Here is a 27,650-nt window from a genome sequence, read left to right as displayed (position 1 = left end):
TAACTTGCAGCTAAGCGTGTCTGAAAATGCTCGGCACTCTGCAGGTGGGTGTTGTTTGCGGTGGCCATCCATTCATCTTAACTTCTGGTATCCAGTTAACTCCTTGTCTCCCTAGAACCCGCTGTCTCCTATTATGTTAAATGTCTACTAATGACGGTGTTCTCAACACTAGGCTTGGCTACACAGCCATTTCAGACCAGCCTGGGCTAGATGTTACAAAGATTATGTTATACCACCAAGTTTCTGCACTCAATAGTCAGGGATAAAACGGTCTTAACTCAGGAATCAGTAACGTAGAGACCAAGCTATACCTCATTCATTTTGGAGACCAATTGTAAAACAGTAGTTTGATTAATTTCTGATGATGGACGGTGCCTTTATTATTTTTCTTTCATCAAGGACCTGACGCACACTGAAAATGTTACCAGGGCAGTCCGGTTTTCGCTTTCCACAAGCTGGGAGATTTTTGAGGGGATCTGTTCAGTCATACACATCACGGCATTCCTGGGCTGCCACATATTAGATAATACTGGTGGGATGAACGTAGTTACACTTCATACCTCGGTGTATAAATATGACTTTGACTGGATAGGGAGCCGCACAACTTTCCCATTTTGGTTCTTTTTGCAGTTCTTAACTAAGGGTCTCTGAACTGGGCCACTCCTTAATCTGCATGGGCTACAAGGTGGTTTTACTTTTTACCTCCACCTACGTGAGGTTTTGTAAACATTCAAGGCGAGTAAGGACTGTCTTCTAGGACAAATGAAAGCAAGATTCTTGAGACTAAGGATACCCCAGCAAGTCCGGTCCTTTAGCTTGTCCCGTAATGCCTCTTAACACCCCCAAAACAGATCCCAAGAGTCCGCGTGGGCATCCCGACCGCGCCCCCTGGTCAGCAGCAGCGTGATTCCTTCCTGGGAGGGTTACGCCCCAGGGCGCAAGTGGAGCGACTCAAGCATTAAACAAGACAATGTAAAAGCAGTCTAGCCAAGAAGAGACAGTGTTATTTTGGCAGCTAGCTTCTCCCCCAGAGCCTCCACCCAATCCCTTGGGCCAGGCGCCCAGAACTCAGACTGTGGCCGGCTCCAGAAGCCCAGCTCCCTCCACGTGTCCTGTCTTCCCAGCAGCCTCTCCGCCGCCTGGGGAGGAAAACCTCCTGACAACTCGCGGTCCCTGGACTACATCTCCCGGGAAGCACCGCGCCACTTCTCGCAGCCACCACCCGGCGCGCAGGCGCCCTGCGCTCTGTCAACAAGCGGGGCTGGGGACGATTGTGTGCGCTTCCTGATGGGATTTGTAGTTTCTCCGGCACTCCCCGACCTGCCCATCAGCCGCTCGAGGACTACAAGTCTCGGCTACCCCGGCGCGGAGAGCCCGGTCACGTGTCAGGGGGCCGACCGGGCGTGCGTGCCGCCGTTGATCCGGTGCTGCAGTGAGGTGGTTGTTGCCCGTGTTGTGTGTGTGTGTGTGAGTGTGTGTGAGTGAGTGAGTGAGGGAGCGAGTGAGTGAGTGAGTGCGTGCGTGGGGGCACTCGGCTTGTTGTTGTCGGTGACTTCCCCCTTCCCTCTACCCTTCCCTTCCCCGGCCGCCGCTGCAGTGGCCGCTCCCTGGGCCGTAGGAAATGAGCGATAACGATGACATCGAGGTGGAGAGCGACGTGAGTCCCGGGGCTTCTTCCTTTCCGTGCGGGTTGTCAGGCGGGGACAGCGGCCGGGGCTCTCAGCGGGGCGTCGGCGGGAGGGGGCCGGGTCGCCGCCGCCTCCGTCCCCTTCCCCCGGGGCCGGGACCGCCTGCGTCGCGCTCCGGGCTCGCTCCCCTCCAGTCCTGTCCGGAGAGGCCTCCTGGGACTGAAGGTGGGAGCAGACACGCGGCCTCTGGGACCCCCGCCTCCTCCCGTGGAGGAGGGTGCCGAGGCCTCCCTCTCCACTCTCCCCGGCTGGGGATCCCATTATCCGTCCGGATCCTGGGCAAGGAGACCAGCGCTCAGGACCTGCTTCTTGGGTCCACGGTCCCCCTCCTCCCGTGACCCGTTGATCCTGGGGGTGAGGGGACTGGGAGTACTCTGACGCCCGAGGGGGATCCGGGGAGAGCAGACGGTATGCTCCGGACCCCTCTTGTCCGGTTCGGATCTCAGAAGGAGGGGCGGCGCCTGGGACCCCCACTAGGCTGCCGGATCCCGCTGGAGAGAGTGGAGGGGAAAGAGGGAGGGAGGGGTGTCGGGCTGACTCCCCACCCGCTGCTTCCTCCGCCGCCGGCATTTTCTTTCTTATTATTGAATGCGAAGTGTAAAAATAACTTCTATATTTTCTATTTTTTTTTTTCTCTCTTATTCCAGGAAGAGCAACCGAGGTTTCAATCTGCGGTACGTCTCCTACTCTCCATTTCATTTTCATTTCCGTTCAGTTTTGGTCCTTTTTGGAGTCAGAGAGAAAAAGAGATCGTTCTTTACTTTTAATATTCTTGTAAACTCTCCTCTTAACCGCTAAGGTGAGGTGGAGTCAGCTGGGGTTGGAGGTTGGGGGGGGGCGCTGCAAATCCTATGATTCTGGATTCTCAGGTGGTAGATTCTAGTGAGTAGGTAGGTGAGTGAGAACGAGCCCCGTGCCACAGACTCAGTTGTTCTGGAGTGTTCAGTGAAGGATGCAGCTCAGGCCTGTGAGAAACGAAAGCGCATTCGGAAGTAAGGTTAATTTCAGAGCAAACTGGTCCGGTTTATGTAGGAACAAGTAAGCCTTAAGCAGTGTCTGCATAGTTGTGTGAAGCTCCAGGCACAATAATAATCGCCTTTAGCCAAAGTCGTATGACTGCCGCAGACCCTTGCAATCTAGAAAAGCATGGTGTTCTCAATAACACCAACAAAGTGGAAATAGAGAGGAGCCAGATGTTAAATCCTGAAAGTGTCACAGCTTCTTGTGGTCCGACTTCCCATTTGAGAAGAAAAAAAATTGTTGAGAAGTGGCATTGTAAGAGACAGGTTTGCTGAAAGGTGATGGCTGAGTCCATATAGTGTTATCAGTAACTTCTTCGTTAGGGTTTTGATGTCAATGTTGTTGTAGGTGTTTCTGTGGATTTGAGTTGACAGCATCTTTTGTCTTTGGAATCTGAGGCTTAGCAGTACGTGGGTATAGATTAGGCAGAGAGAAAAAGAATAGACTCAGAATAATCCAAATCAGAGACGACGATGAATGATAATTGGGAATGGTAAGAGCGGTGTAGAGGGAGGGCCTTATATGCATTTGCCTGTGGGGATTAGGTAATGGATTGTCAAGGGAAGAGGGAAGGCCTGGAGTACTGAGGAACCTGTGCCCCTTCTAAAAAGTCGGCAGCTTGTTTTATGAGAGTGAGTTCAGTGGTGCCAGATCTTATTGTTGTCTCAGGGCTGGGGTTAGACCTTTACCACTGAGCCATACTCCCTGGATCTTCCTACTTCAAGAGAAATGTTAAAATGCTAGAAACAGATTATTATTTTTCTGGTGCATCTGTGTGCATGTAATTTTTGGGAGTTGAACTCAGGGCCTTCAGCATGCCAGGCAACTCCTCTGTGTGGAGCTATAACCTCAGCCTACTTAATTGAATGTTTTAAATTACATTCATTTATTTAATGTGTGTATATGATCCTGTGCATGCCATGGCTCACATGTGAAGGTCAGAGGACAACTTGGGGGAGTGGGTTCTCTCCTTCCAACATGTAGGTCTGGGGGGTTGAACCTGGCATCATCAGATTTGGCCTCAACACCTCTACCCACTAGGTTATCTCTAAGCTCTCTCTTTAGCTCCTGGTTATTTGATTTTTAAATGATATGTGGAACAGCTGTTTGGGGGCTTATAAAGAATTTGCTGGATGAAGTTAGGCTTGGTTGCCCAGGCCTGTAAACTCCCTTCCTCGGGATGCTGAGGTAGAAAGATTAAAAGTTCAATCCTGTTTCAGCAATTTATTGAGACCCTGCCTCAACATACAAAAAAAAAAAAAAAAAAAAAAAAAAAAAAAACCCACCAAAACCAAAAAAGAAGCCAGGGTTGTATCCAGTACTGTAAGCCCAGTGCTTAGGAGGCTTTGGCAGAAGGCTTGCTCTGGTTTTTAGGCCAGCCTGGGCTACAGAATGAGATTCTGTCTCAAACAAGAACCCTCTCTACCTTTGTCTCTTGCTAGGGAATGCAGCTCGGTAGGACACTTAGCTTTCAGGAGGCCTTGAGTTTACTCCCTAGTTGTGAAAAAACAAGTTTGCAGGGTACCACTTTGATAGCTCTGCTGTAGGACTTTAGTAATCAAGGGTGAAAACAGGTTCTTCATTAGAGCATCAGAGATTGTATAGATTGCCTGAGCATCATCAACTAGAACCAATTGATTCTGACTGAGTGCACTTATGGCAGAGGTCTCAAGGACTGTTCTGAGAGATCCTCACTGAAGAAAATGTTTTATTTCTTTATGAAGCATTACACATACCTCTACTGAAAGTCAATTCCCTTTTTTGTTTTGTTTTTCAGCTACTGTTTCTTTGTTTGTTTTTCTTGTTTTTCCTTTGAGAGAGAGATTCAGTATGTAGTTCAGTATGGCCTTGAACTCAGAGATCCACCTACCTCAGCTTCCCAAGTGCTGGGATTAAATGTGTGCACCACCATGCCTGGGTACTGTTTGTTATTCTTAGAAGTATGGACTTGGTAGTTTTCATTTGAGCCTGTTCCTCCAAAACCAGAACAAAAAAAGCAGTTTCTTTTCCTCCTCCAAGTCTCCAGTTTTAAGGTCTGCTCCAGGGCTTGATCAGATTTAGAGGGTGAGGATTGGTAAGGCTTGTTTTCAAGAATCATCCTTGAGTTGGAATTAGATTTGCTTTTCAATGAGAGCTAAGTTTTCTTACTTTATGATAAGGAGTTATTATAGGTCTTCTGCTTTTTAAAGTGTCCATCTGGGTGGTGATGTAAATTAATTTACAAAATACCTCCATTCCCATGAGGTTGATCTTGCTTTGTCTAGATGGTTTTACTTTTTTGTTGTTGTTGTTAAGGTGCTTAGGATTTTTTCCTTCATTTTGGGACATAGACAGTGAAATTTTCATTGTTGCTGGGGATTGAGCCAAGGACTTGGAGACCCTTTGTTTTAATTTGATATACTTGTTGAGATTTATCTGGTACAAGTTTATCATGGTAGCATAGACAGAAAAAGCAGGTATATTATAGACACAGTATATTAAACAGTTATCACAAATGGGGTGGAAGCATGGATCCCTCCCCCATCCCTGTGAATACATCTATTTGCTTATTGTTTTGTGTTTTTCAGTAAGGCTAGCTGATAATCACATTGAAATTTAGTGTAAATAATAAATACATTTTTTTTTTAAATGGGGAAAGCTATTAAGTTTTGTCTTTGGACAAACATTAAAAAGAAAAAAGAAGATGTGGACTCTGGACAACTATTTAGGGCCGCAGAAGAACTTTTAAAAAGTTACTTGAAGCCCAAGTTCACACCTGTAATCCCAGCACTCAGGACATTGAGACAGGAAGATTGCTGTGAGTTTGAGCTGAGTTACAGAGTGAGACCCTGACCAAAAAAACCCACGTTATTTGGAAAATGTCCTGTGGGTCCTAACATGAAACGATGACCGTATTTTGTAACATCACTACAGTATCTTAAGCCTCATGAGAAGTGTAGGCATTGAGCTCACTATTAGTAAGGAGGGAGGGTAACAGAAAGTGAAACTGATGTGACGATGCCCTCCACACGGAAGCAGCCTCTCCCGTGAACAGTGAGCTCTTAGAGGAAGTAACCCTAAACACTAACTACTGAGTTTGGCAATTGCAGAATCTCACTGGTGTTTTGTTTTGTTTTTTAAAGAGAATAAGTTGTATTTTAAAAATAAGTTTCTTTGGTGGTTATTTTATACAAGTGGTTCCTTTTGCTTTATTTCTGTTTGGGAAATTTCCCTGGGAAAGAGTGAAAGTATATGTGAAATGTAGGGTTACTGACTTGGTCAGCCTGAGGCCTTTCTCTATGTTTTGTCCTTCACATCTGATGAACTCAGCATGTGGCAGTTACAGCACTTGCCGACTGACTAGTACTGTAGCTGGTTTAAAATAGGTTTGTGTGTCTACTTCTAGACCTTTCTGGTTTAAGGTATTTGTAACTTCCCAGCTCTTTGCTTCTTTAGAGGTTGAAGTGTACTTGGGAGGGAGGGAGTTGCCCACTTTGGAGGCTGGAGTTAAGGAAACTTGTGTGTCTTACCTGGGATCAGCCGCACGGCAGGAGAGCTGCAAGATGCATATTTGTTTCTGCTCCGAGTGTTGGCTCTGGTGACGGAAGCAGTAGGCTTCCTTCCTGTGTGTGTGTCTGGAAAAGGAAAAGGTGATGTTAAGTTTTAAAAGTTGTCTTGTTTTATCAAGAGGCTGATAGGATAAAAGAATTGATCAAAGAATCCTATTTGATCTTCATTTGGGGCAGGGGGGTTATGGGGTTTTGCCATGAAGCCTGGCCTCCAATCTGCAGTGATTCTCCTGCCTCAGCCTCTCAAGTGTGGGGATTACATGTGTGAGCTGTCAAGCCTGACTTCAATTTGACGTTCAATTAATGTCCTAACCAAGACCCCCTTCCTCTTAAGTGGGTAGTGTAATGGCAGGTGTGGGTTGTAGTGTTCCCAAGTTCTTTCAGGTACCAAAAGATGGGAGAGACCTCAAAAACGGGTATTTTTATTGTGGATCACAGAAATGTATACCGACGTGGGCTTCAGACGGAAGAGTCTGGAAAGACTGCAGGGACTGCCTGCCTGCTGGAGACTTTAGTTTAGCTCGGCTCAGTCGCCAGTTGTCTTGTGTTACAATTTTTGTGTTCGTTAAATGAGCACTTTCAGGATACTTAGAAATTGTTTTAGTTGATCAGATTCTTATCCATCAGAAGTAATGCATATACTCTATGAGAATTTGGAAGTTTTGTGTTTTTCAGTAAGGCTAGCTGATAATCACAAGTGATTCCTTCTAAAGTGCAGCCTTTACATTTCTTAAGCTAAATATACTGAATGCCCACTAAGGATGACACAGATTCCCTCTGCATAGAGGGTTTTCTACATTGGCATTGAGATTCCCTCTATGTGGAAGTTAGGTAGGTGTCAGGTAGCTTACAAGAATGTCATTCTGGGGAACCTTGTACATCCTTTTACGGTATGACACTTCTTTCTCCATGTTAGGTCTTGCAGGAAACAGGCTGTTGACTAGTGAGATGCCGTGAATGTAGATACAGTCTGTGCAATAAGTGGAAAGGAAATGCTCTTGAGAGAGTTCCTCAATTCTGAACAGGTCTTCTTAGCTTCTGTGTCCTGCCAGTTTAGCGACTAAGAAAAGGCTTGCTTTCAACATTGAGCAGCACTCAGATACATGTGCTCATTAGTGTGAGAAGTGGACAAATTATAGGTGAAGAGTTTGTTTCTGTCTGCCAGCGTGGAAAAGTTTGGTGGAACTAAAACTGAGACTGAGTAAAAACCTTGGCATAGACCTCAAAGCCAGAAGCAATTTGGTACTGCAGTTCCTGGTGAGCATCCGTGGACCTCTCTGGAACCACAGAGACCCTGGTGCTTCCATTAGGACAAAAACTGCTCCTAGAGGGTGGATAGGGGAGTCATTTAGGAACCTGTGGCATAGCCCAAGAAGATCTCTGTGACCTCCTACTCCACAATGGTACCGCTGGTCCCAGTGTGCGTGACCAGACACTTCTCAGTACAGGCGAGAGAAGGTGCCTCATCTGAGCTGCTTTGTTTGCTCCACTATAGTAACTGCTGTGCTGCTTTAAAAAGACAGCTCAGGAGAGGAGCTCTGTCAGTACCTTAAGCTGAGAGGCTTTTCTTTTTCAATTCTGAAATCTTAGCCTTTTGGGAAAGAGCTGTCACAAGAGAAGATGGCTAACAAGGCAGTCTTAAAGCCTGCCCACTGGCCCATCATGCAAGGCTAGAGGTATCCTCATCTGCAGCTTGGAAATACTTTCCAGGGAGAACTCTCAGCCTGTGTGAAGGTGTGTCAAGTTTTCCTATGCTCTGTAAGCACTAGAAATGCCACTTAATTCAGAGTTGCCTGGAATCAGGCATGTGAGTTCCGCATGTTTTTCACGTGTGCTTGCAAATGAGGCTTGGGAAAGAGGAAAAACAAATCCATCCTTGCGGCTCTCTCTGTTCAGGCATAACAGCTAAGGGGTAGACATGGCATGGGGGATTGGTCTAAGATTCCACCGTTCTGCTAGTTAAATTGGGTCTGGAACCGCCACAGAAATTCCATCCACTGCTTGGAGAACAACAGTCCCCAGCCCAGGCTTTCTACCAGGCAGTGGCCTGCTGCCTTTCCTAGCTGAGCCAACTTCTAACTTGGCTGACTCCCCAGATGAGAAGCCGAGATTTCTGCTCGTGGTCTACAGCCAAGTTCACTACAGTCCTCCAACCAAAAGACTTGTTGTCCGTCTGAGTCCTTTCAGTGCTCGGCAGATGGGAGGGGTGGTGTATCTTGGGGGTGATGGTGAGTTAGGGTAAACTTAGCTGCTTGCTTACAGCACGGGTCCACAGGAAACCAAGTCCAACTTAGTTCTAACTGCTAGAGACTTTCAGGGTTCTTCCAGAAAGAAAACAGACAATTAGGATTTTATTTGTATCAACAAGAGGCATTGTGGGTAACTGGTGTCCCTGCTTCTGTGCACAGCTCTTAAGCTGGGAGGAGGGCCAGGAGTCAGAGTGATTTAGTAGACAGGAGTATCTTGGGCTGCTGCTGAAGACCAAAGCTGAGCAATTGGTTTGCATGTAAATAGACCATCTTGGAAATTATAGAGCAAACATCAGGGGGCTAGTGTTTGCCAAATATCGGTCCTGGATCTCTTGCATCCTCAGCTGTTGTGGCAGGCCAGTTTACCTGGGCATTGGTGTGTAGTTCCTTCAAGCTAGCTTACACTGCTCTTCGAGGACAGCTCTGGGTGTCTTGTCCTTGTCTTGTGTGATATGGACGTAGTGCCGCTACTCCGAAGTTACCTAGTTTTCCAAGCTTGATTGTCATTCCAGAGTGCTCATTCGATTTTCTGTATAACTAGTGGAGAAAATACTCTGCTTCACAGTGAACTGAGGTGGAAGAAGGGATAAGTTTAGAAATCTTCCCAGCTTGTGCTCCATCTTCTGGACCGTGGCTAGGATGGAAACGTGTACCCATTTAACAGAACTGTAGGTGAGGCCCCTGAGAAATCAGGAGGAGAACAGTCCACAAAGGCTCCAGGCACTTCCCTTGGAGGGAGTCACAGACTTTTAGAATTTGATAGTAGAAGAATTTCAAATCCTTTTCTTCTCATGGCTCTTGTCTGATTTCTGTCTCCCCATCTTTTCTAGTACAAGGATTCATTGGAAGTGACATTGTTAGACCAAGTTTGTTGTTGGTTGTTGCATCTTCAAAATTCCTGGCCCTCTGTCTGGGCTTATTAGCCAGGTCACTTTTTAATGTAGAGACAGACTCTTTAGGCTAGCTCAGTACAGCCTGCTTTAGTCAGGGTAAATGCTCAGGAGAGGACTTCTGGAATTCCTGATGTAGAGGTGGGGAAGTTCTTGCTCAAGTAGGCCCTTGTCTTCTGTGTAGAAGGAGATGGAGCTCCTTGGCAGGGCTCCCCAGCACTGTGCTACTGCCTTCCCCTTCCTGATTGGTTGGCAGTCCAGAGCCTCACCAGCTGACTGTTTATAATTCCAAGCAGGAAAGGTTAAAGGCTGGTGAGGAGGGTATTTAGGAAAGTGCCAAATGGGCCTGCCCTGCTGCAGGTGCCCGAGGGCATTGACAAAGAAAGAGCATGCAGGTGTCAGAAGGTCTGCTGCCCAAGAAGTGCCTCTGGCCCCACCCCTGTGAGAGGAAGCCCAAATGCAGTTGGCACATCTGTCGGCTATGACATAATAACCTCAGGTGCATCTCAGTTTTCCAAAGGTTTGGAGCTTTCTTGTATGACTTGATGAGGAGGTGTGATAGTGAGTTTTAGCAGGGAGGTGTCGGAGCAGAGCATGGGATGGTGGGTTTCATGTGGACAGAAGCATCCCTCAAGTCTCATGGTAGAGTAACCGTATCTTATGAAGGTGCCCACTGGAGCTTTCTTTAGTGACATGCAACCACAGACTGTCAGCTGCTCCATCACGTAGGTCGGGGACACTTGCAGGAGAGTCATACTTTGTCCCCTTGAATAACTTTGGTTTTACTTGTGCATGAGCTGGATCCACCGTGCTACTTTGGATGTTCCTGTTGCAAGCCTTGCTCACCCCTTTCTCCCTCTTTAACAGAGCCTAATTCTGGAGACTCCTAACTGTCCACCTCACGCTGCAAATTTTCCCAGTCCACTTGCCAGGGACAGCGCTGACTGCATACACTTCCAGGCTTCACCACATCCACCTGTAAAAGGAGTGGCATTCCTAACATGCTCTTTCTTCATTCTCCTAGGCTGACAAACGGGCTCATCATAATGCACTGGAACGAAAACGTAGGGACCACATCAAAGACAGCTTTCACAGTTTGCGGGACTCAGTCCCATCACTCCAAGGAGAGAAGGTGAGTCTGTTGACAAAGCCAGTTGGCTCTGGAACTTAACCAGGACACCCCCTCCCTTCTGTGAAGAAATAAGAGTCAGGTGGCATGGGCTGTCTTATGTTTTGATTCTTTGGAAGAGTACCACACATCTCAGTTGTTATTATCTTTAGCAAAAACAACATCAATTGTAATAGAGCTGTTTGTGAGACATCCCTAAAAGTGGTCTTTCAAAGTTGAAGGTACATGTAATTAATTACTTTTTTCTTTAGTGCTGGGGATTGAACCCAGGACTTTGTATATGCTAGGCAAATAAATTAGTCATTCATGACATTATTATAACTATATACTGTAGTATATGACTTGGTCCATAATTAGTTTGTGATCACTAAAGATTCCCCAGGCCAGTGATTCCCTAAACCTCCATGGGAATTTCTCTTGTGCAGTTCAGCATTAGTACTTAGTGTAAATGAACACTTGCTGGCAGGGCTGTGAACCTGCCTGGGCACCAGTGGTTTCCAGCCCTGGCAGCTACTCTCCCAAGATGTGTAAAGAGCACTGTAAGCTATGGAACAAGAGTTAGGAGACATGTTCATATGAAAGAAGTAAAAATCATTCTCATCCTCCCTAAAGGCCTTTAGAAACTGCTCTTTTCCCTGGAGAGGCAGGAGCCAGCTGTTTCTATCTTCAAGAAACAAAAGCTTTGAGCAAAAGCCTATGGGTTAGGTCACTCCTTGGAATATGGAGAAAACATTTGTTTGCACAGTGAGCTCCACCCTTGACTCTGTGTAACAGGCTGCTTTCTGCAGCCCTTCCATAGAGTAAATGGTAAACTGGGGAGAATACTTGTATTGTTTGAGGGTTATTGATGTAATGTTAAGGGGAGAGGGAGCTCCACAGTGGAATGCCTACTTAACTGTGTGTAGGCCCTGTGGGTGATCCCCAACACTGGAAAAAAAGAAAAACAATTATTTATTTTTTTGAGACAAGGTCTCACATAGCCTAGGCTAGCCTAGAAGTGGCTATATAGCTAAGAATGTCCTTGAACTTATGATGCTCCTGCATCATCTCCCAAGTAAGTGCTGGGAATGTAAGTGTCCACAAACACACTTGGTTAGCTTGTTTGTTTGAAAGAGTCTCACTGTATAGCCATACTATCCTGAACTAAGGATTCAGCCTCTTGTGCCTGTTGGAATTACAGGCATGTGCTCCTATACCTGGCTGAAGAAACACTATTTTAATAAAATCAGTCTTTACTCATAGGTGTACTTTAAGTGGTTTTACTGCTTTAGTTCTGTGGTGTGGGTCCTGAATTTGTTTGGTTATCTAAGATTAAAGTTTTCATGTTTAAAGAAGGTTGAAAAGCTCTGCTTTATATTTTGTCTATGATGTGGCCTTCTGTGTGGTTGAAATACGGAGTAAGTTGAAGCTTAAGGGAAGACGGGAATAGGCCATGTGAATACAGTGTTACAAAACCAGAATCTGCTGTGGGTTAAGCCCACTTAGTGTGTACTTGATTTAATGGCCTTGAACCAAGGTACTTACCGGAATAACAGCATTCCTGAGTATAACACTGAGCACCACAGGAAATCTTTATGACTGTAGAGACGCACCCTTTGTGCAAAAGATTATCTCTTATTCATGTCTGACCTGTTGGTGCTTATTCTGTATACCACTGACGGTGTCCACTAACAGCATTTCGGTGAGCTACATGGACAAGAGCTGCCTTGATCTAAGCCTCGTGTGTAATGAGATACTGAGGATGTGTTTCTCAAGGGGTAGGCCACGAACCACCTACATCCAAACTAAATGAACTTCCTGGAGGGGAGCCTGGAAACACACACTCGGAACAAGCCGTCAGACGATTCTGAGGCATACTGAGAGAGCAGGTCACAAGCCACAACTGTATCTCTTCCTTATACAGCCTGTCTTACCTTGCTAGTACATTCTTCCTTACGTCCTTACAGTTTTATTATACTAAATCCTATTGCTTCCTTTCCTTCATGGAAGTTGGAGGTTTGAATTTGGTAGCTTACAAATGGAATAGTTTGCCATTTGTGGCCCTTTCACTTCCTCCATTCAGCAAACATTTGTTGAGGGTCTGTGCATACCAGCCACTGTTCTTAGCAAGAAATAACAAGACCACTCTTTTATTCTAGCAAGGAAATGATAGAAATTAAGAAGTCACTGAAATAAGAGTACTGGCTAGGCATGGCAGTGGCAAATGCCTTTAATCACAGCACTTGGAAGGTTGGAAGGTCACGGGCAGGTGGATCTTTTTGAGTCCTGCCTGGACTGCATAGCAAGTTCCTGGCTAGCTATGGCTTCGTGTGTGTGTGTGTGTGTGTGTGTGTGTGTGTGTGTGTGTGTGTGTGTGTGTGTGTGTGTGTAGAGAGAGAGAGAGAGAGAAAGAGTGAGTGTGTGTCAGTCAGTCAGTCAGTGTGAGAGAATTAAAGTGGAAGGGATGGTGGAACTTGAATTGGGACAGACAGATCTCACTGGCAAGATGGCTTTTGAGCGGATTTCATGGAAGTGAAGAGCTGTCCATCTGTCTGGTGCTAGACATCGCAGGCAGGAGGAAGGTGAGTGTAACAGCAGCTCTGAGTCAGGGCCTAAGGATCATTCAGAGGCCAGTTGAGGAAACTGGAATGCTTGAGAGGGTGGCACCAGGTCCTGCATTGTAACTTACTTGTGTGTTTGCTTGTTTGTTGGGACTAGGTTTCTTGTATCTTCAGCTGGCCTGGCTGACCTAGAATTCCTCATCCCCTGCCTCTACCTCTTAAGTGCCCCAGCTTAGTCTTTTTTATAAAGGGGGAAGAGAACCAGATTGTCTGACAGTTTACTGGCTGCTGTTGTTATTTCAGAGTTCTTGTCCTGCTTGCTCTTAACTTTGGCTGAACCCAGCCTCTTCCCTTGTGAAGGGCATGACTTTTCATTAGTCTCTGTCTGCCAGCAGTTTCACAGGTGCAGGGAGCCACAACTTCCTGAACCCCTTGGTCTTTCAGACTGACTTCTCATTGAATGTTGCAATTTTCTTCTTAAAATGTGGTATTGGAACCAAAGGAAATTGACTCATTCTTGATTTGAATTGCAATGGTTAAAGTTGTGACATTATGTAAGTAGTCGTGAAATGACTGTTCCATGTGAGTTTTAGAGAGCCTAGCTCAGATTGTTGAAGGGAAAGCTTTGATCTGAGTCTCCTTCGATGTCCGCGTGGTTATGTTCCAGGTGACTCCATAGTTAATTAACATCAGGATTATGTGATATGTGTCCAGCCAAGCCTTTTTTAGAATTGTTGTTTGTTTGTTTGTTTTTGTGAAATAAAGTTTCATTCTGTGACTCTCAAGCTGGTTTGAATTCATGGTAATCTTCCTGCTTCAGGCTCCCAGATGCTGAGATTGATTGATTGAGTGAGTGAGTGATTTTGATCTTGTTTCACATGAATATGATTTTTTGGTTTTTTTGGTGGGGGTTTAGTTTTGTGAGACAGGGTCTCACTATGTAGTCCTAGCTGTTAAAGAACTCACTATATAAACCAGGCTGGCTTTGAACTTGAGAGAAATCTGCCTACCTCTGCCTCCTAAGTGCTGGGACTAAAGGCTTTCTCCACCAAAGGCTTTCTCCACCAAGCCTGGCCTTGTGTGTGTCTTTAAATATACAAAGGAATGAGTTTGATCATAGGTGTGTTATGTACATATATAACATTTTACTTTGTTCTTATTTTTGTTTGTTTATTTGTGAGGCAGGGACTCACCATGTAACTCCGACTGTCCTAGAACTCACTATATAGACCAGGCTGGCCTTGAACTCACCAAGTCCTCCTGCCTCTGCTTTTTTTTTTTTTTTTTTTATTGTTTTGTTTGTTTGTTTGTTTCTTTATTGTTTTAATAAAGAAAAATTGACATTGATTAAATTGGATCTTAACCAAAAAACTAGGGAGTGAGGGAGAAAAAAATGGTCTTTTTCAAATCTGGTGTGGACTTCTGCTGTGTAGCTTGATCAGAACTAAATTCTGCTTCCGCCTCTCGGTCACTAAGCCTACAAGTGTGTGCCACTCCGTCTAGCACATTATTTATTCCTCTGTTTGTTGAAGCAGGGTCTCATGCTGTAACTGAGGCTTGTAAGCCCCTAGGTGGCCTTGGTTGACATGGAATTTATTTGTGATATTATTCCTGCCTCAGCGTCCTCGGTATTGGAATGACACAAATGTTTCATCATGTAAGACACAAACTCCATTTACTCCTTGTTTCTAGTGTCTGACAGAGAGAGAGAGAGTATCATAAAGAATGCCCATCTTTCCTCATTTCTGTAATCATAGCACTTGGGGTTTGAAGCAGGAGGATGACTATGAGTTCAGGGTTGGCCTAGGCTATAGTGTGAGACTTTGCTAGTTCCTCCTACCCTCTGTGAAAGAATATTCACTCTTTTGTTAAGAAGCCGAGGGACTGGAGAGATGGCTCAGTAGTTAAGAGTGCATGCTGCTCTTTCAGGGACCTAGGTTCAATTCCCAACACCCACATAATGGCTCACAACCTCTTATAACTCCAGTTCCAGGGAATCTCTCTCTCTCATACATACACAAGAAAATAAAAAAGAAAGAAAAGGCCAGTAAGCTGGGGGTGGTGTTGAACACCCGTAACCCCAGTACTAAGGAGATAGAGGAGGAGCAGAGGTTTAGGGTCCTTGAGTATTGAGTTAAGCCAGCCTGGCTGTGTGAGACTCTGTCTGAAACACACGTCATTGGGCACTCACTGTTGGTGCTCCTGCTGTTATCAGAGATGAGGAGCCTGCTAAGGTCATGACCCCAGTCTGTCCCAGAACAAGAAATAGAACAGGACTGCCTAGTTCCATCTTACCACAGTGCTGGAGGATTAAGTATCTAAGGGTATTTTAAAGAAATCAAGCTAGCCGGGCTGTGGTGGCGCACGCCTTTAATCCCAGCACTTGGGAGGCAGAGCCAGGCGGATCTCTGTGAGTTCGAGGCCAACCTGGGCTACCAAGTGAGTTCCAGGAGAGACGCAAAACTACACAGAGAAACCCTGTCTCGAAAAACCAAAAAAGAAAAAAGAAATCAAGCCAGGTAAAGTTGTACACACCTGTAATCCCATCACTAAAGCTGGGGCAGGAAGACTGCCACAGGTCTAAAGCCTGTTAGGCTAGCCATGACCTATCTCAAGCAAACAAAATCTCCCCCTACTCTCGCTAGCAACCTTAGTTAAATGCAGTAGGACGGGCAGACGGACAAGTATGCACGCGCAAGTGAAGGGGGAAGGTTTTGGGAAGAAGAGAGATTCATTGGAAGAGATGGAGAAGGTAATGGGGGAAATACCCTCCAAATTCATTATATGTATGTGTGAATTGTGAAAGAAAACAACAAAGGAAATCTCAAATACTTCAATCTTGTCATTTCTTAGGAGCTCTCTTGAGATAGATCCATTGATCTTAGCAGTGTGTCACACAGGAGTTACTGTGAAAATACTCAAAGTGATTTATTGGGGTTGACCGAAATGCAGAGTTGAGGGTCACTTAAAGTATTCTTTCTGACATCACATCTCTCCACTTAGCCCCAGAGAGTAGATCATTCCAGTCTGTGATCTGTTTAGATTTGTCTTCAGTCCTGGGTTTGGGGGTGGACCTTCCTATTCGGTTGTTTGAAGGTGTTTCTTGATTTTCTCTCGTAGTTTTCAACTGGAGCTGGAGCTCACTGGGAAAGATGGGATGAAGTTAGGGCCAGTCAGCCAGCATGACAAAATGCGAGTGACATCAGCTATCAAGAAAAGAAGTTATTTGTTTTAATAATCTTTAGGTGGGTTCTAGGGAGTATGTTACTCAGTGATTCACAGGCCCTGAGCTCACTGTTGATTGGTAGTAGGAGGCAAGACCTTGTAGACAGCCCATCACTATCTTTATGAGAGTAAAACTATATCCTCTAGCCCATAAATTAACCCCAGTATCAGTTAAGAATGTTTAGCCACTCATCTTCGCTTATCATGGTCAACAATAGCAATAGAAGGTTGCTTTTACCTTTGCCATTTGCAGCTGGGCAGCAGTTTATAGGGATTTTTCACATTTTAAAGTTGCTTCTTAAATGCCTGTTTATTGTCTGTAGTGTTCTCTCAGGCAATCATGCTGTGGATTTCTTCCTGATAGATATGCATGGAAAGAATCTAACCTTGCACGCAGCATTTAAACCCAGGATTTTGCCAGGCATGGTGCTACATGCCTGTAATCACAGTGATTAGGAGGCGAAGGCAAGAGGCTCAGGAGAGCAAGGGCATCCTTGGCTATCTACCGAGTTTGAGGTCACTCTGGGCTACATGAAAGCCTGTCTGAAGGGGGATTTTCCTAGTCAGCACTCAGCTCAGAGTTTCTCGACTTGGGTGTGAGAGTGTGGGAGCTGCCCGCCATCACAGGTCCAGCACGTGACATCACAGGTCCAGCACATGGCAGGTCGTCTGTCTGTGGTTGTAGTGAGAGTTCGGAAACCAGCGCTTTGCACAGCCCATTACAGACCCTCATGTGAGTGAGACCCTGTGAGTGCTGTAGAAGTGGAGAGACCAAATAGGTAGTGTCTGCTCTTGAAGGTCTAGCTCTCTTGCAGGGAAAGAGGGTAACATCTAACAACATTTCAGAGACAGTAAAGTATGGTGTCCTTAAAAAGGCAGGTGTGTTTTAAGGCAAAGAGCTTTGTTATGGCAAAGAACATGATGGTTCTTGGCAAATACCCCACCCCACTGTCATCTTAGCAATATTTGTGTTTGCCTGGTGTTTTGTTGACTGTTGCCAGAGCTGTGCCTTCATTAGACCACCAAGGCAGGGAGCCTGTCTCTCAGGCCTAGTGGAGGAGCCCTGTGTCTGCCCTGGTTATATAGTATCTGGGAGATGCCTCTTTCCTATGGATTCCCTGAGGGCAGGCAACTCCTTCAGTACATCACTTCTGGGCTGTTGGAAGATTGTCTTTGAAATGGATTACAAACCATAGCCCTGTCCATTTTACCTCATTACTTATTAGCCAAACTCCAATTTAGGCAAGTGTCAGCTTCTGCTGCTTCTGCTCAGTTCTCATAAACTGGTTCTGTGTCTGACCTCCAAGGTCTTCTAGTGGACCAGTCAGGTAAGGACTCAGCCTTGCTTGCTTCTTTTCTCTTAGCAGTCCTCCTAGTATCATGGAAGAGTGTGTTTGCTTCCTCTGTTTGTCCCAAAATGCCATTGTCAGCTTCCTGAAGTCCTCCTCAGGTCAGACTCTAGCCTCAGGATCCAGATAAGGTCTGACTCCAGGCTGTGTCCAGGCATTACCTCCTGCCTGCATTCCGCTCTTGCCAGTCTCCACCTCCATCCTCTCTCTTAAACACTTCTCTTGTTCTTTAATTCCATTGGCTCCATAGAGCCTGGGGTGATGCTTTCCCTGAGGAGGAGCAGGGGACTTACTAACATTCTTTGTTTCTTGACATTGAGAAAGGTAAAGACTGATCTAGACCTTCCCTTTAACATTATCTTTTCCTTTTTGTCTTTGAACAGAATTGCTAAACCTTCAGAAAAATGGAAAGAAAAAAAGAGATCTGCCTTTTTCTCTAACACAGCTACAGCTTCCCTTTTTCCTAAGGTTCTTTGATAGTCGGTACTGTCTGGTAGACATCTAATGTGAACCACAAATATATCTAAACAGAGCTTACTGTGAATACAGTTAACTTTATAGAGGGCTAGGGGTTGGGCCCCATGGGTAAATCGGCAGTGCAAGCTTGAGGCCTGAGTTTGGACCCACATCTGTAATCCTAGATTGTGAGGTGAGACGTGGGAACAGCAGAATCTATAGAAGAGGCCATGAATTTGAAAGGGTAGAGGGTAGGAATGGGAGAAGTAATTTCCATATTTAAAATTATTGAAAATTTAATACTATTTTGTGGTTGCACTGCCTTTTTTTCTGTTTTGGTTTTTGGCTTTGAGGGGTGTGTGTGATTCTCTGTGTAGTTTTGGTGCCTGTCCTGGATCTCACTCTGTAGACCAGGCTGGCCTCAAACTCACAGAGATCTACCTGGCTCTGCTTCCCAAGTGCTGGAATTAAAGGCGTGCGTGCCACAGCCGCCCGGCTGTATTTTGGGTTTTTTTTTGTTTTGTTTTTTTTTTTTTTTGAGACAGGTTCACAGGTAGTCAAGCTGGCCTTAGACTGTGTAGTTGAGAGTAGACTTGAACTCTTGATCCTCCTGCCTCCAACCTTCAGAGTGTTGGGATTACAGGGGTATCCCACCATGCCCAGTCCCTATTTATTTTTTTATTTATTTTACTAAGAATAAACTATTTTATATGTATTATTATTATCATTATCATTATGATTATTTTTTTTTACATTGTGGTCACTGCAGTTCAGCCGTTCACCTCCAAGTGTCGGGTTAGCCTTGTGGCTCATGTGGGATGACACTGGGTACTGGAGTACACTCTACTCCCTGTGTTATCCTCCAGCTGAATGTGACAGAAAGTGGTCACTACCTTAAAGCAACTGTCAGACTTCCCTCCTTTTTTCTCCTCACCAAAGCTATTATTTCATTTTCAGCCCAGAGGCTGTAATGAGGCTCCATTGATGGAGGGCTTGCCTAGTATGCTTGAAGCCCTGGGGCCCACCCCCAGCATTGGCTGACCAGGTATGGTGGTGCACACCTGTAATCCCAGCACTTGGGAGATGAAGTTCAAGGTCAGCCTCAGCTACTAAGTGGGTTTGAGGCTATCCTGGGCTAGGTGAGAACTCGCAGCTCCTAATGCATGGAGCTGATAGTCTAAGAAGCAAGGGACTGGGTGTGGGTCTGTGCACTCTGGTTTGCCTTCCTTGTAGGCACTTGCCATTGCTTTTTCTGCAAACGATGTGTCACTTGCGCTTAGTGATGAGGAGTAGCAATGAAGAGCATGATGTGTGTGGCCATTCTGTATACAGAATCCCTTCTCAGGAGCTGGCTGGAGGCTAGTCGCCACAGCTCTGCTATTCTGCCAGGGCGCCTCCAGGAGGACTGTCTGCATCTCATTCTCTCATTGTACATCTTGGAGTCTTCCCTAGAGTTTGACTGTCTCAACTTCGCTGTCACTGGGTTTCCTTTTGTTTGTTTATGCCTCTCAGAGGATGACTAAGTGAGGCAAAAACTAGTAATTGCTTTTACATTTTTGTTTCTTACCTTTGAAAGTAAATACTTTCCCATATGTTCATTCACCAGACCTATTTCCTCCTCAGGGAAGTAGGAGTTGGACTTGCTCTTCATGGACAAAGTTTGATGGGAAGTGCCACACCTTCAGGATCCCAGTGTCACAATTAAGCCCATGAGATTTGAAAAATAATTCTTGACCCTTAAACCAAAGTCTTGCAAGGGTCTGTCATCTCTGCGTCTGCTCTGCAGTCAGCCAGGCCTGCCTCGGGCCTGGAAGCTTGAAGCCCTTAGGGAACTTCACAGCCTTCAGCTGCCCTTGCTACCACTGATGGGTCCATTTTGGAGTGAACTAGTTTAAAGGGACCCACATTTGTTTTGCAGATTTGCTCGTTTCCATTGGCAGAAAGTGGCTTATTCAACAGAAATGTGCACTGGCTTTGCCTGCCTTCTCCCCCACTTACACCTCTCCAGGGCCATCCTCCTTCCTCAGCCTCCCAAACACTGGGATTACAGCAGCTGTAATGGCCGCCATGCCCAGCCAGCATCTGGCTGTGAGAAGCATGGACTAGGAAGCTACTGGCCTTAGGCCCCCAGGGAAGGGCAGAGGTGCTCCTGATGCTGATGATCTGGGGCTACTGTGCTCCACCTTGCCTCCCACGCCCTATTGTTTAAACCAGTTTGGCTTTTTATACAGAAACAAGTACGTCTGGTAAGACTGAGGACTAGAATGTGTTGTGGGGGGTGGGGGTGGCTGCTAGAGGAAGAGCGTTTGGTGTTCTGTTCTTCCTCTGTGAGATCTGCACCGGCCCTGTGTGGAGACTGGGGAGCCACTGCTTTAACGAGGACTTAATAACCTTGCCGTGGCTGTGTTGATGAACCTCTGGAATCATATGAAGCCTTAGGATTCTAACTAGAATCAGCTGCTTTGAAGGCTTTGAGTTCTTATGTGAATTGTAGATTTTTGCCAAGAAATGTGGGTAGGTTAGCTGTTTTCTGAGAAAGGGGTGCACCTCTAGAGAATGGGTTGGCCCCTGCTACAAACCTGGAGTCTTCTCCATTGTGCCTTGTGCGGGGGGGCCCCCCCCCACCCCCGTTGTCGAGAGGCTGACCCTCCCACCCCTGCCCTGTCGCAGGGTTGTTTCCTGCCATCTTGCTCACATCATCTGCAGGCTCTTCCTCACCAGCATTTCTTCTCTGCTGGGAGCCGGTCAGGTCTCACCTGTGGACAGCAGTGTTCTCTGATGCTGCTACTCTTCCAAGCCGGTGGTGGTTATGACTGCCTATTGTGTTTCTCCCTCTTACTTTTTAACCAGAAAGACTAGTCTTCAGCCATTGCTTTTCAGCCCAGGCCTGCGCCCGTGTGCATTCTACTTGGAGGAAAGCACCTTCACGAGGGTTTCCGGGCTGCCCTGCAGGCACATCAGTGGTTCTCCCGAAGCTGTCCTCACCTTCACTTCCTCTCTGTGACAACCCTGTCTCTGCAGTTCGGTTGTCTTTTAAGTTAGTGCTGCAGCCCCTCTGTTCCAAAACAGGAGTGTATCCGAGACTTGGGTTCACATCCTGATATTGCCTTCAGGCTAACTAACAAGGGGTAAGTCTCCTTGCAGGGAAAGTTGTGTGGGGTACTTAGTACTGGCAGCTAGCACTCAGTGGGAGCCGCTGCTGTTTCTCTGCTGTCCTGGTTATTCTGACTTCTGTGTTTGAGATGGATTTGCAACAAGAACTGGCAAGGCTGCCCAGCATCTATTCTGTGACTCTCCATGTTGCTATTTATATATCCATAGCCACCACTTTAGTCCCTTCAGCCACAATCCCTCCTGTCCAACAGCTCTGTCCAAACTATTCAGAAGAGCCATTTCTACTTGGAAAGGCAGAATTGGTGCTTTTTAAACATTAAAAACTAAACAGAAAAAAATCATTTGGGTGCTTACTAAGGCAGTGGTGATGTGTGGGCTCGTTGACTTAGCGTGCTCTGTGTGGTCACAGGGCTCCTGTGACCATTGTCAGTTGACTCAGCTGACTGAGAGCCTTTTCAGAAAACAGAAACTGAAAGCCTAGAGCCATTCTGGAGTCCAAGCCACAAATCCCAGGCCCTTCATGTTTATTGTCTGAGTACTATGGACTCATAAAGGCCAGGAGGGCCCTGCCCATGCCATACAGTTGTGGCTGTTCATGTAGTCTTGTGTGGTGGGAAAAGATGAGGTGTGTAGATTGCAGATGAATCTAGCATTTTCTGACTTTAACCTTTGTTTTTCTCCCCTGAAGTGGATGTAAATTTCATATTTTGTGGCATTCTGTCTTGTGGGGTTTTTTTTGGTTTTGTTTTTTATTTTTTATATTTTTATACTGTTTGAGCATCCTGGAAACAACAAAATAAAGTGAACCGGACCATTTTTCTGGAATTGTTGATTGGCCAAGGGCACCCTGCTTATGTGACCCAGATCACTCCTGCTTCTAGCTAACAGGGGCTAGAGGAAGGGTTGAGTTGTATGTATGTAGCATTAGGGATGCCTTGAACACTGGGTTTAGATTTAAAATAGACCAGTCAGTCGGGTGTGCTGGGGCATGCCTTTAATCCCGGCACTCAGGAGGCAGAAGCGGTAGATCTCGAGTTTGAGGCCAGCCTGGTCTATAGAGTGAGTTCCAGGACAACCAGTAGTGAGACCCTATCTCAAAAATGTTTTCTTAATTAAAAACGAACAAAAACAGACCAGTCTTCTTTAGGGACCTCCTGTTCCCAAAGTGCTGTTTTGGGCCTTTATAATTTAGTCTTCACTGAAAGCTACCCTGTAGTGAAAACTGCTGTCACCTAGAGGACCATGTTCCCTCTTCTGGCTTGCTGTGTTTACCACTCACTTTTCTCCTGATGCTGCTTTCCTGGTTCTGGTTCTGAGTATCTGAAAGGGAAACTGGGAGCACACCGGCCTGTGCAGTTTGTTGCTCAGCAGCAGTCGACCCTAGCCATCTGTGAGTGCTCTCGTTTTCAGACTCTGCCTTCTCCCCTTGTCCCAGATGCACACATGTGCTTAAGAACTAATGCTGCCTTCTGGGAACTGTTAGAAAACAGCTTTAAAATAGGCAACTTCAAAAGAGATTGGCATACTTAGGATCCCAGCACTTGGGAGACAGAGTCAGGAAGATCAGTTTCAAGGCAGAGCTGGGCTCAGTGAATGAGACTGAGGTGTAAGTATGCATAAGGATCTGTCAGTGATAGAGAGGCTAGAGAATTTCTAGTCTAGGACAGGAATGTCTGTGGGTACAAATAGGTAAGACAGCTCTGTCTCCTGAATCCCTACCCTGCAACCTGCCATTCCCTGCTTGGCAGTTTCAGTTACATTTCTGTCAAAGAGACAAGGTATTTTAATTAGTTCTTACTAATTTGTGGTCCCTCCCCGTTTTGCCAGCTATGTCCTCTTTAAGGAAATGAGACCCACTGAAGTGTCTGTTGCTGGATCGCCTCCTTCCTCCTACACAGGCTGACCCTCAGTTAAAGGAACACACCTAGCTTACCTCTCCACGGGTCCTTGGGCTGCTCTGACCTCCTCTCAAAAGCTCTACCTTGGTTTAATGCAGAGCTCACTACTTTGTGTGGAGGTGTTAGGGCCTGTGCAGGGCTAAGGCCAGTGTCTAGCACATGGTGGGTTGTCTCCCTAGCCAGAAGCTGCCTTTTCAATGACATTTGTAATCTGCTAGTCAGGTTACACTCGTCATCACTGCCTGTGCTTGTCTGCATATAGATACTACTTATCTTCTCTACTAGACAGTAAATAAGCTTATGGGCAGAGAAGCCATGACTAATACATTGTTTCCCCAGTGTCTGCCTTGCACATAACTCTTAAAATGATTGATGGAATATGAATGATTTCCTCTTGAGCAGATTACCTTGAAGGGGAGGCAAGCCTGGAAATTGTAGTGTTTTCGAGGACTGGTAAAGTTCAGGCCTTGCACAGCTCACCTCACCTACCCTAAGTTTGTCAGTTTTCATTAGGATTTAGTAGGAGTAAATTCAGGTTTACCAGCTTGAGTCTTGGTGTGTTCTTTGCTTCCTCTCCCTGTTGTTTTTTGGGTGGTTTTGGAGCACTGGGGTGTAATGCAGACCTGTGCAAAGCTCGCCTAATACTCAGCCTCTGGAGCGAATGCTAGACTCAGGCTCCTGTGCTGCCTGGCCTTGACTTTGTGCCATGCGGGGCATCTTCCCAAGACTGTGATTCTAGGGGCACAGCAAACAGTAACCTGTTACCATTTTATTGACTTCTTTATTGCTTGTTCCCCTGATGGGCCAGGCAGATTGTCTACTGTAATCGTAGAGGTGTGGCTGTTTCCTGGGATGGCCCAATTACATGTCCTTCCTGTGTTGACATCCAGTACCTACAGCTTTCATGAGAGTCTCTTCAGACAGGAGACAAAAATGGTGATACAGCAGGAGCCTTGTTCAGTCTGAGGGTGGGCGAAGTCTAAGACGTGATGGAAAAAGATGTGCCCACCTTTATTCCGAGCCAGCCACGATCTTGTCATTCTAAACCTAGCCAGGCCCTAGCAGAGTGAATGTGGCCTGAGTTTTCTTTGTGTTTTGACTCCTGATGGAGTCGAGCCGGGTTTAGAATGTACAAAGCCCTGGTTTATTCCTAGCACCACATAAACTGGGAGTAATTATCCCAGCACTTAAAAGGGAAAGGCGGAAGTGGCAGACTCAGCTACGTAGTGAGGTCAAGGCTGGCCTGGCTCAGTCATGGGCAAGCTGGAGACTTTAAAGAGCCAGAGGGTTGAGAGTTTGCCTCATGGCTGTAATCCCAACAGCTGGGAGGCCTGCCTGGCCTTAAAACTCTCTCCTCAACCAAGGCTATCAGAAAAAGGTCCAGAGGAGATGAGAGGGGTACAAGTTAGTCGGACAGACTGTAAGCCCAGGCCGGCCACAGTCTAGCTGGTGCTTTTAAAAAAGCCAGTGGGGCTCTCTGCGCTAGGCTTCCTGCTCGAGCTGAGATCTGTGTAGGTAAGTTTGGGAATCACGTGACACCTTGGGTAAAGGCTATAGCTAGCCCTTCCTCTTTCCTCAGCCTTTTCCATCTTGCCCAACCTCCTGTTTTCAGCCTTTTTCTTTCTTCTCATGCTGTTGCCAGAGAAAGACATGGTTCTCCCGCTACTCAGGCCTGGTCTTTATTTTGTCCTGTGTTTTTTCTCATATTGCAACAGGCATCCCGGGCCCAAATCCTAGACAAAGCAACAGAGTACATCCAGTATATGCGAAGGAAAAACCACACGCACCAGCAAGACATTGATGACCTCAAGCGGCAGAATGCTCTTCTGGAGCAACAAGGTGAGCAGCCACGCTCATGGGGCGACTGGCCCTGCTGTGCCCGGCCAGGCTGGGGCTTTCACACCTGGGCCTTCGGTCAGAGCCAGAGGACCATGCCTCAGAAGCATCCTCAGCCCTGCTCCACGGGCCTTCGAAGTTGAGTGGTAGAGCCATCCTGAGGAAGGACCAGACCCTCCAGTGAGGAGATGGAGGAGCTAGGGAGTTGAACATCCAAAGGCTTGTATCTTTTCTGGCCTGATCTCTCCCTGCCTTGGGGCTCAGGTGCTCCGCCTACAGTAAGGGTCACACCTGGTATCAGGTTTCTGAACAGAGCTTTGAGGTCCTTGGAGTAGAATGTGCCATGTAAGTACCAGAGTCTCCAGGAGTTCAGGGACAGTGAGCCCTCCCCTTGTCAATAGTAGTCCAATCAGGGCAGCCTATGGGCCAGGCCCTGCTGTTCTCCAATGCTCACACCCGCCTTTTCCTACAACCACAGGGGAAAGCGAGAGCTGATCAAGTTCTTTGTTCCTGGGGAATTCACTTCTCTTCCTCCCTCATGGAAGATGCAAGTAAAAGGAAATGCAAGTAACCGCCTGGGTTAGAACATCTCACATAAAATAAATAACATGAAGGGTTGATCCTCCAGGCTCAAGCTGAGCTGAACCAAGGGATGGGCAGCGGGCGGCGGCAGTGGGTTGGATGATGGGCCAAGCAGCCTGCATGTAGGGGTGTCTGTTGAAAAGCCCAGGTATTTTGTGTGTATTGGTGACTTGCTTCCAAGTGTCCAGCTTGTCATTCCAAGTGGATTTTGTTCATGAGAGCCAGGCCCAAAGTTTTCTCTGACCCAGTCTATTTTGTCATCCTTTCCTGCTGTCATCGGGCCGTCACACCTTCATGGAGCCTGGCATTGCTAGGCTCGCTTCTCCTCTGTCGTTGCGTTGCTCCATCCAACAGGGGACGCTTGCTCTGGTCTCTGCTGGGTCCATGGCAGGACGGTGTCTCATCACAAGCCTTCTCTTCAGGGTGGTGTGGCAGAGTGGCTGGCCATGTGTGCTGGGCCCCCGAGCCCAGCTGGGAAAGGAAAAGGGGGAACGGCCACCAGAAGGGAATGATGTCTGAGCCACCCTGTGCCCTGGGGGCCAGCAAGCAAACCCTTAGGAAGAACAGGCTGGACCCTGAGTCTGAGACTTGGTTTCTCCGGATCTCCAGAAGGTGGTAACATGCTCCCTTGGTTGCCTTTTAGTCCGTGCACTGGAGAAGGCAAGGTCAAGTGCCCAGCTGCAGACCAGCTACCCCTCCTCAGACAGCAGCCTCTACACCAACGCCAAGGGCGGCACCATCTCTGCCTTCGATGGGGGTTCAGACTCCAGCTCAGAGTCCGAGCCGGAAGAGCCCCAGAGCAGGAAGAAACTCCGGATGGAGGCCAGCTAAGCCATGCGGGGCAGGCCAGCAATAAAAACTGTCGTCTCCATCGTCTCCATCGTCTCCTCCTCCTCCTCTCAGTTCATCGTTAGAACCCTCAAAACCATCGAAAGACTCTGTATTTTCCTTTCCTCTTTATTAATTCTTGTTTTTGCATAGATGCTCTTGGACAACAGCTCTCATCCCATCCCTGTGTCCACTATTTTTAAATGTATTCCCTTCAGGGGTTCCTGTCCCCACCAGAAATTTTAAACCAAAACACCCTAACTTGGCAGCTCTTTCTGTGGAGGACAGACAGCCGGCCAGACCTCTGAGTACATGGTGTCCTGCCCACGCCCCCAGCTCCTCCAGCCCTCAGAGTGTGTGCCTGGAGGACGCCTGGCCCGCTAGGCCCTCCCTCCCAGTCCCCGACCTCTGTTTGGTGGACTTTGTGAATCTCGAACTGCTCTACTTTTGACAAGATGACCAGATTGGAGGAATGAGAATTAAGCCCCTCTCCTGTAAGGATTGTTTTTTGGGAAAGCTGTCACTCCTGTTGAGAGACCAGATTCTTGGAGAGTCTGGTGTAAAGGAAAGCGGGGACAGATTGGCAGAGTCCTTGGCATGTTTCACTCTTCAGTTGCTTAAGTCTGCAGAGCCAGCCTTACAGAGGGTCACGTGACACTGGTATGTACAGGAGATGGCAGCAGTGAGCCGGCCTCCCTCCTGGGAGTGGTGGGGTGGTTATTTGTGGGTGGGACAGGGAGGGAGTCTTAGGTGGGGTAGAGGTTTTGTATTAAGGGCCAGTGATGATGTTTTGATATTTATTTCCTGCTACTGAAATTTGAATCTGAATGAAATGCCCCTATTTCTGATGATGTCGATATTGTAAAGCGACAGATTCATAAAGCAATGATCAAATCTTCATTTCCTCCTGTGTGTATTTCTAAGAAACAGAGCCAACTATTTTGTATGTAAATACCAAGAGCGACTTACCTGGTACTAAACCCACAGCCCAGCACAGCCTCCCTGCCCTCCTTGACTCCAGTCCTGGAACTTGTCGCCACTGTGTGATCCAGCCCTGGCTCTGGCTGTGGTCAGCAGATCCCAGTGAAGGGTTTCCTGTCTTCGGGCTCCATTTCTCTGTCCTTTGCCCACTCTGTTGCTGGCATTTGCTGATTGCTAGTGTATACTCCGTAGTCTCAGTCGGTGTTTGACTCCATTCCATGGAAATAAAAAGTATGTTGTACATACTGCCCAAGAATTGTCTTGCAAGTTAAGGCTTCCCCTTTACTATAAGAATATAAATAAAAACTTATTTTATC

The 27,650-nt window shown here is 46.7% G+C and overlaps 1 protein-coding gene across 5 annotated transcripts; it reads left to right on the top strand.

Annotated features, from left to right (window-relative positions):
- The first annotated feature begins 1,316 nt into the window (after positions 1-1,316).
- On the top strand, positions 1,317-27,650 carry Max (MYC associated factor X). 5 transcript variants are annotated; one of them, XR_003735230.2, is made up of 6 exons: positions 1,317-1,657; positions 2,336-2,362; positions 10,420-10,527; positions 24,822-24,945; positions 25,421-25,521; positions 26,168-26,255. XR_003735230.2 is itself a non-coding variant. In XM_028876077.2 (5 exons), exons 1-5 carry the CDS (start codon positions 1,622-1,624, stop codon positions 25,435-25,437), a joined length of 312 nt encoding a protein of 103 aa, XP_028731910.1. In that variant the 5' UTR covers positions 1,317-1,621; the 3' UTR covers positions 25,438-25,771. The 5 variants fall into 5 exon arrangements, 3 of the variants coding, with proteins under 3 accessions (XP_028731910.1, XP_028731908.1, XP_028731909.1); XR_003735231.2 differs by having other exon boundaries at positions 25,421-25,505; positions 26,168-26,251; XM_028876077.2 differs by lacking the exon at positions 26,168-26,255 and having other exon boundaries at positions 25,421-25,771.

This window comes from Peromyscus leucopus, chromosome 14, assembly GCF_004664715.2.
Source record: "Peromyscus leucopus breed LL Stock chromosome 14, UCI_PerLeu_2.1, whole genome shotgun sequence".
In the NCBI taxonomy this organism is placed as follows: Eukaryota; Metazoa; Chordata; class Mammalia; order Rodentia; family Cricetidae; genus Peromyscus; species Peromyscus leucopus.
This window is presented reverse-complemented; position numbering and strand designations above follow the sequence as displayed.

Bases quoted from the DNA above. Each gene is read 5' to 3' on its own strand.
- Max (XM_028876075.2), top strand. From the start codon at position 1,622: ATGAGCGATAACGATGACATCGAGGTGGAGAGCGAC. The intron at 1,658-2,335 runs GTGAGTCCCGGG...CTCTTATTCCAG, and splicing joins ACATCGAGGTGGAGAGCGAC to GAAGAGCAACCGAGGTTTCA. The intron at 10,528-24,821 runs GTGAGTCTGTTG...ATATTGCAACAG, and splicing joins CATCACTCCAAGGAGAGAAG to GCATCCCGGGCCCAAATCCT.